Below are 8,364 nucleotides of genomic sequence, written 5' to 3'. Positions count from 1 at the left end.
TCGTGGCATATGTTTGTGCCCTCTTTTCCTCAACGGACGTTTTGTATTCGGTCTCTTGTGCTGGCCAGTGGGAATTGTCTTCTTGCAGCCAAGAAGGTCCCTGCCACCACAACGAATTGTTGACCAACTCTGATGCAAGTAGTCCTCTGCTTCCTAGATCCGCTGGATTAGATTCCGAGTCCACGTGAAGTCAGTCCTTGCTACCGACCATATCGATGATCTTAGTGATTCGATGTGCGACGAAGGTTGACCAGGAACAGGGCGGCTTTCTTATCCATGCGAGTACGATGGTTGAATCCGTCCAGAGGTGAACTTTTACGGGTCCCAAATGAATATTTCGGAATATTGATTCCATCATTTCTGCGAGAAGCACGGCGCCGCAGAGTTCTAAACGTGGTAGCGAGATGGTTTTCACTGGAGCTACTCTGGTTTTTGCTAAGAGTAAGTGAATGAAAACCTGATCGTCTCTTTTTACGCGCATATATATCGCTGCAGCATATGCTTTCTCGGAAGCGTCACAGAAGCCGTGGATTTCTATTTCGCCTTCCGGGGAAAAATTTACCCACCGCGGTATCCGTATGTTATCTATTTCGCCATAGTGTTGGGTGAAGGTTTTCCACCGTTCTAATGTATTTGGTGAGACAGGCTCATCCCATCCGGTGCCTTCTAACCAAATATTCTGCATTAATATTTTTGCTACTATGACCATTGGTGCAAGCCAGCCTAAAGGGTCGAAAAGTTTGGCTATAGCGGATAGGATTGCGCGTTTGGTGATGTTCTCGCCCTTCTCTAAAACTCCTGCGGTGAAGTAAAACATGTCTGAATGCGCGTTCCATCGTATTCCGAGTGCCTTCACCGAGCTAGCCTCTTCAAACTCTAGGAAGTCCTCGCTGAGCAAATCCGTTTTGGGGATGTCCTGAAGGACTTCCTCACAATTGGATGTCCACTTGCGCAATGGAAAGCCAGCTGAGTGTAATACTTCGCGAATCTCGTTCCTTGCTTTGATAGTTGACGCTATTGTATGCCCTCCAGATAAAACGTCGTCGACATACATACTTTCGCGTAATATACCCGATGCTATTGGGTGGGTATTTTCTACATCATTAGCCAATTGTAGAAGTGACCGTATCGCGAGGTAGGGGGCGCAGTTTACACCAAATGTGACAGTCTTTAGTTCGTAAAGACTGATGGGTTCGTTGGGGGATGTTCGCTGGACAATTCTTTGAAATTTGGCGTGATTATCGGTCACCCAAATTTGCCTATACATCTTTTCTATGTCACTATTAAAGACAAAGCGATACAGTCGCCAACGTAAAATTAAAATAGGCAAGTCTGCTTGGAGTACTGGACCTGGGTGGAGTATGTCGTTTAGACTAATGCCATTTGCTGTCGGACTTGACGCGTTGAAGACGACGCGCACCTTGGTAGTGGTACTTTCCGCCTTTACAACGGCGTGGTGGGGCAGGAAATAATTATCCGAATCGTCGGATGGTACATTATTTTTAATTTTTCTCATATGTCCAAGCGTTTCGTATTCGGATAACACCCGAACATACTCTTTCCCTAACTCTTGGTTTTTCAGTAATCGCCCCTCATTTCTGAAGAATTGTGAACATGCGCGCTTTAGAGACGGTCCTAATGCAATCTTCTCAGGGTAATCCTGCCTGAATGGTAGCGAGACTGTATATCTTCCACTTTCATCACGTTTTGTTGTGTCCTTAAATAATTGTTCACAATACCTTTCTTCTTCATTAAGCATTTTGTTTTTGGGAACATTTTCTACCTCCCAGAAAGCTTTTAATTGGTTGTCCAACGCAACCTCGTTGTAGAATGACATGATGCTCTTCGTTGGACTCGGTGCTTCGATGCGACCGGTTAGTATCCAACCGAACACTGTCTCTTGGGCCAAAAGTTTATTTAGTACATTCTTTTTCAGACCACTCAGTATAATTTGGGGATATATGTCTCCTCCAAGTATGAGGTCTACATCTTCGTTGATGTAGAACCTCTTGTCTGCCAAAACCAAGTCTGGGAATGCCTGCATAGTCATGACGTTGATATGGCAGGATGGAAGATTTCCAGTGAGTTTGGCTAGGACTAGAACGGGTGTAGTCAGGCTGAAGCAGGCATCCACGGGTGAACGTAATTCAATTCTGGATGCTTCTTTCACATGAGCTGACACCGAATTTGTGATGCCTGAAACTTGGGCATGCATTTTTCTCGCTGGCAAATTGATTCTGCGTTTCAGTCTTTCAGTTATAAAGGAACATTCAGACCCTGAATCAATTAATGCCCGTGCTGAGAAGTCGGTACCATTATGGCGAATGTGTACGCGAGCAGTTCCTAATAGCACGCCTGTGCTGGAATTGGCATGACAGGATTTTACATTCTGGTTCGCAGATTGTCGCGCCTGTGCCGAAGTTGTTGGGATATTATCCGCATCTTTGAAAGGATTGCGTACAGCCGTGTGCTGAGATGTATCCGCATGCAGGAGCGTGTGGTTACGAGAATGGCACTTGGAACAGTTGTAGGAACTGGTGCACTTCGTCACGGTGTGTCCTGGGGATAAGCAATTCAGGCAGCCACTTGTGGATTTTATAAATTTAATCCTTTCTACTGGGGTTAACTCGCAGAAGCGTGAACAGTTGCGTAATCTGTGTTCAGGGGATTTACACATTTTACAAATTGATTTTATTGTTTGCTTGGATACTTTCGTTTGAAAAGCACCAAGTCTTTTCGTAGGGGGTTCCGTTGATTGTCGCGACGCGTTTGGTTTTTGCACTTTCGAAGTGGCATGCCCTGTAAAACCAGACACTGTTTCAAGTGTCTGAAACCGATTAGACAGGAATTTATCCATATCCTCCCACTTGGATATGTCCATTTTATGGTCTATACTTTGCTCCCAAAGAGCCAGCGTGCTCTCTGGTAACTTGGTTGAGCATAGATAGGTCAGGATTGCATCCCAATTGGAAGTGTCAATTTTGTGGCATTTGAGGGACGAAATACAATTATTTATATCATTTTGCAGCTTTTTTATTGAACTGCCACACTCACTTTCTACCTTTTTTAAGTTAAATAAAATTTGTAGTTGTGTGTTAACCAAGATACGTTTGTTTTCGTATCTTTCACACAAATTTTACCAGGCCATCTCGAAACCTTCATTTGGGAGAGGGCATTTTTTTACGATATCTTTTGCTTCGCCCTGCGTTTTGTTGTTGAGATGGATTAACTTTTCCACCCCTTTCAAGCTGGAATTGTTTATATAAATTGCCGTGAAAAGGTCGCGAAAAGTTGGCCAAGACAGATAATCCCCTTTAAAAACTTCCGTGTCGCAAGCAGGGAGGCGAATTTTATGCGCATGAGGTTCTTGCTCAGGGTTGACATTCTTGTCCGCTTTCTTGTATTTTTCTGCCTCCGCAGATATAGACGCTGAACATCGCACGTAGATTGCGTATGCTGCCTTTTGCTTCTTTCTGATCGCCATAACGTCATCCGCTGACACCTCATCAGATCCCAATAGCGAATCAAACGCAGACTTTACCTTCCTCCACAAGAGCCGCAACTCTTCCTGCTGTATTGCAAGGGTGTGTTTGCTATGGTCGCTCTCCGGAATAAGGCTGTAATCTTTATCAAACTCTGCGATTGATTCTGCTAAACGGATGTAGGTTTCCATTGTTTTATTTACGTTTATTAACGAGAAAATTGCCGATTATAGAAATGGAACTCTTCAGAGTTAAAATGCCTGCCCAGCCCTAAATAAAAACTATTGAACTTCAAGTTTATTATTTATTTTGTTTATTGCAGACTTTTTGTCTTGGTAGCGACAACGAAAAAGGGTTTATTTTATGGACTTTTTGTCACAGCAGCGAAAACAGCAAAAGATTTAATGTACAAATTTTTGTCTCAGCGGCAACAACAAAAGGGGACCACTCGCCACCTCCACAAATAATGGGTATATTTTTGAAGAAGTGAAAAAATGCGTGCGATATTGTAAAAAAAGCGCCAAAAAAAGTGTAAAAAGTGTTTAAAAAGTGAAGTGAGCACCGAATTAATTAATTAAATTGAACTTAATTTCGTTTTTGTGAAGTACAAAAGAAACAACAACGAAACCTATTTAGTATGGTGCGGAAAGTGAGGTTAGGTTACCCTCTTCCTTGTGTTGTGTCTGGAAAACCTTACCACTGGTGGGGGGATGGACCAGATAATCACAAGGACTGAAAATAAAGGCTAACAAACCGAGTGATTTAACCTTTGAAATTAGAAAAATAAATTGGTGCTCACTAAATCACTTCACTGTTTTCACTTTTATTTTTAATTTTTCGCGCACTACACGGGGTTTTTTTCTTTACTTTGAAAAAAACAACACTCAAAAAAAAGTGGCAAGCAATATGAACTTACTTTGTTTTTGTGGAAAAATTGATGTGATGGCTGTGGCTCCGGCGGCTGATAATGTCGTGTATAGTATCAAACTTCCAACTTTTTGGTGGTTCTGCTGGACTATGCTGTGACAAATAAAACTTTTGATGATTTTTTGTGGCAATTCGTGCAAATTTAGTAGTAGGCAAATGTGCTGTGTTGTGGACTGTATATATAAAGAGGCGCTTTTAGTTCCTGGTGAGGAGGACCAATGTTCGGCCTGGGTGCGTCTGAAACCGGCAGTGGGTAGCCGCACACGGGTCGATCTTGGATTGGATGGTTCGCTCAAAAGAAATAAAAGAAACAAAACGCAAAGAGGATTTCCTCGTTATAATAATGTATTTAATTGAATTGAACGGAAATGTTCAATGTAAAGATGACAAGGGTTATTTTACCTGTATAAAAAGTACGGCGTTGATCCTTGGACGATGCGTATCGTTAGGCGGTTGATCGAGAAAGAGGCCGGTTGTGCCGTTGATGACAACCGCTAAGCCGCGAAAAGGTTCTCTGGTATTAAGGAGGGGAAAAACCACACACACAACCACCCTTACGTATACGTGCATGGGTGCTGACAACCTGCACACACACATGCATGTGTACGCAACGCATACATGTGCATGCATGCACACAAATGCGGCGTGAGTGTGTGTGGCTGGAAATATTATTAAAACATTAGGGAGGGGCGCCGTCAATCAAGTGAAAGTTAGGCATTGGGCCTAAACAGTTGGGGTTTGAGGTTATGGGAGATTTAGAGTCAAAATCTGCGTCTATGTGAGGGGTGGGAAGAGGGGAGGTATCCATCATAGATGGAGGGATTGGGGTAGAGAGTCCAGTGGACAGGGGGAGAAGGGAGGGGGGGGGGGGGAGTGTCTAAGAGGGAAGAGTATTGGGTGTTTACCTGTGTAAGTATAGTTGTGGTAGAAGATTCAGTTTTAGGTGTGGTAATCACACCTATTACGGTTGTCAACGTCAACCATCACTTCGTATCGTCGTCAACATCACGTCGTATCAACATCAATGTAACGTCATTGCATAATTGGTATTTACTAAGGCAATGTATTGATGTCGACGTGATATCGATAAAAATACGATCCCTATATTTTTGACAGCTAATTATTTACAATTTGTATTGAGTTAATTTTTTGTTTAGTGGACAATTTGTGGATCTAAATAACTGCTGAAATCTATTAGTGCACAATTAAGCATTTCGGGCAAAATACACACAAGGAATTTGTTTACGAACTTTAGTGAATACATTGTATGTGATTGGATTTCTCTTTAGTACACTATTAGCAACTTTGTGTCGCGTCACGTCAACACAACTTCAATATTAGCCGTGTTTTTTAACACGCGTATATTCGTTTACGCTTAAGATTGCTAAGAGACAAGTTTTTTTGTCGCTTATGAAATAGTAGAATATAAAATCAGTACTTCCAAGTTTCAATAAGTAGTCTTTATCGCCTTTTTTGTCTGTTTTACCATCCCTAATTAAAAAAGCAAAATGCCATCAGGAGAAATGTAAGTGTTTTTGTGTAAATATTATAAAAAATTCTAAATAATTCATATTAACAAAATTTTTTTAGAAAAGAATTAAGGAAACGTAGGACGCTTCTTTTGTTGCAGTGCTATAGTGCCCGAAAGGACGAGTTTAAGCATAGCAGGAAAAAGAAGTATGCTTACGTGAACGTGTTTGAAGATATGTTTGCACGAGGCTTCTTGGTATGTTTATTTTACTAAATTTTGTATTCAAAAGGTTGATTATGTTTTATATTGATTTTGTAGGATACCACTGTAACAATAAAGGCGTCGGAGGCGAAGATGCGCACGCTTTTGATCGCTTATAAAAGCACCAGAGACAACAACAGGCAGACCGGTGCAACATATGGCCAAGCTCCATTTATGGAAGAAATGGATGAGATTTTTGGCCGTGAGCCAATAATCTCAAATTCTCACACCCTCAATTTAGGCTCAAGAATCCAAAGGCCATTATCTGAGAGGTGTTCGTTGACTGCTATTGGTAAATATTTCACTAATTGGTCACATATTAGTTTCTCTTAAATACAATATTTGTTTATATTTATTGATAGAGTCATGTTTACTTCCTGATACCCTGTTGTTCAGTCAAAACTCATCATCGAACACAGAGTCACTGTGCAATATGGCTTCCACGTCAAGGGATTTGTCGAATTGCAATCGCGATCCTTTAGGAGATGTACCATCATCCAGTGGAAACTTATTTTCCAGCCCAGAGTCATTGTGCTATGTAGCCTCCAACCGAGTACCTTTGACTATTGGACAAGCAATCCCCGAAAAAGAAAGAGTGCAAAGGAGAATTATTATGAAAGAAAGTTGGAGTTGAAAAGAAAATTTTACGAAGATATAAAAAGTATGATTTCGGATAAATTAAATGCTCATTAAGCCAAGGGTACGTATGTTACATTTACACTTCAATACTTCTACAATCACCTTCAAGTGTTGTATGACTGTGATATTTATCACAAGTATTGAAGTGTAAGTGTGGCATACGTACAAGTTGTTTACTAATATATTTAAGCAAATAAATTTGATTCAATGTATTTCAGCATTTTTCAGGTGCTTTACAACACGTTAGGCTCACGCTCTCCCAAGTTTATACAACAGATTCACTGAGTACACAAAAGCGTAAATACCACGATCGAAAAAATAATTTCTTCTTCTTAAGATTTCTGAAACTTCACATAAATTTTCTTAAAGAAAAATTCAAGTAGAAGGTCGGAAGTTTTAAGCTGAAGCAATTGATCAATTTTTATTAAGATGGAAATGAATTTTAAAATAAAAAAATAAAAAAAAAAACAATGAATTTAAAATGTGATAAGCAATGAATTTAAAAACTGAGTGATAGTCTATTTATTTCCAAATTCAGGGCTAAGGGTAAATTAAGTATTTAGAAAAAAATAATCGTTAGTATTTTAAAATTAAAAAGTTAAAAAAAAAAACAACAATGAATTAAAATGTGATAAGCAATGAATTTAAAAACTTAGTGGTAGTAATTTATTTCGAAAGGCTAAGGGTAAATTAAGTATTAAAAAAAAATAATCGTTAGTATTTTAGGCAAGTAAGCGAATTTATAAACTGAATTATGTGATTAATGTGTGTAAATATGTATGTAAATTTAAAATTATTGAATTGAGGAATTTAATTTTGTGGTACTTAGACAAATATATTTTGAATTTGATAATTTACTTTTGTTACAAAAAACAAAACTATATATAGACTACTGAGTGGAATACCTCGACTGCTAGTTCGAAAACGACTTGTTTCAGAATTTGTTTGGAAGATGCCATGCTTCTGAAATAGGGCGCTATCGAACTGGCAGCCGATGTATTCCACTCAGCAGTCGATATACTAATAAATAAATGTATATACATACATGAAGTCAGCAAATTTAAATGAATTATATGAATTAATTTTAATTTTTGTCAATCGTGTAACACAGTACCTTTTTTAAGACAGCATACAAAACAGTTAATTTAATAAAGTATACAAGTTTAATTTTATTTCTGTTAAGTATTCAGCGTTGTATCAATGTTACCGGGGCCATTGGGAAACCATTCTATTTTGCGATAGGTCGTTTTTGGGCTTTAATACCAAGATCCATCAGCTAAAAATGACTACATTAGGAATGGTATTTTCGAATGAAGTTAAAGACAGTTGTGGATAGGGTAGATGTGTTTGTTCAATATTACAGCTTTTGTTTCTAAATGGCGACCGCATCGGAAATTCGCCTGGCCTGCTTTTGAATCCGTAATAGGGAATATCCTACCCTGACGTTAATATTTTCTGTCTCCCTCCATCACACTAATGTCTTCTTACCCTTTTCCTTTCTAAGTTTGCCTCTGTTTCTACTGTTGCCCTTACCATCTACCAGCCAGGCCGTGGTTACCCAAAAGTATGAAATATATTTAGCTA

The 8,364-nt window shown here is 39.4% G+C and overlaps 1 protein-coding gene across 3 annotated transcripts; it reads left to right on the top strand.

Moving 5' to 3' along the window:
- Positions 1 to 5,566: 5,566 nt before the first annotated feature.
- LOC137242373 (uncharacterized) lies at positions 5,567 to 7,954 on the top strand. Of its 3 annotated transcripts, none has more exons than XR_010950207.1 (5): positions 5,567 to 5,934; positions 6,000 to 6,135; positions 6,199 to 6,433; positions 6,504 to 6,841; positions 6,999 to 7,954. XR_010950207.1 is itself a non-coding variant. In XM_067769684.1 (5 exons), the coding sequence occupies exons 1-4, from the start codon at positions 5,918 to 5,920 to the stop codon at positions 6,773 to 6,775; spliced, it is 660 nt and encodes a 219-aa protein (XP_067625785.1). In that variant the 5' UTR covers positions 5,567 to 5,917; the 3' UTR covers positions 6,776 to 6,802; positions 7,009 to 7,954. The 3 variants fall into 3 exon arrangements, 2 of the variants coding, with proteins under 2 accessions (XP_067625785.1, XP_067625784.1); XM_067769684.1 differs by having other exon boundaries at positions 6,504 to 6,802; positions 7,009 to 7,954; XM_067769683.1 differs by having other exon boundaries at positions 6,504 to 6,802.
- The last annotated feature ends 410 nt before the right edge of the window (positions 7,955 to 8,364 follow it).

Source organism: Eurosta solidaginis, chromosome 2 (assembly GCF_040869045.1).
Source record: "Eurosta solidaginis isolate ZX-2024a chromosome 2, ASM4086904v1, whole genome shotgun sequence".
Taxonomy (NCBI): Eukaryota; Metazoa; Arthropoda; class Insecta; order Diptera; family Tephritidae; genus Eurosta; species Eurosta solidaginis.
The sequence above is the reverse complement of the archived record's forward strand: the minus strand, read 5'-3'. Positions and strand labels throughout refer to the sequence as shown.

What these genes read in the sequence shown, in the direction of transcription:
- LOC137242373 (XM_067769684.1), top strand. An exon ending in TGTTTGCACGAGGCTTCTTG is followed by an intron (nt 6,136 to 6,198) that starts GTATGTTTATTT and finishes TTGATTTTGTAG; the next exon opens with GATACCACTGTAACAATAAA. An exon ending in GTGTTCGTTGACTGCTATTG is followed by an intron (nt 6,434 to 6,503) that starts GTAAATATTTCA and finishes ATTTATTGATAG; the next exon opens with AGTCATGTTTACTTCCTGAT.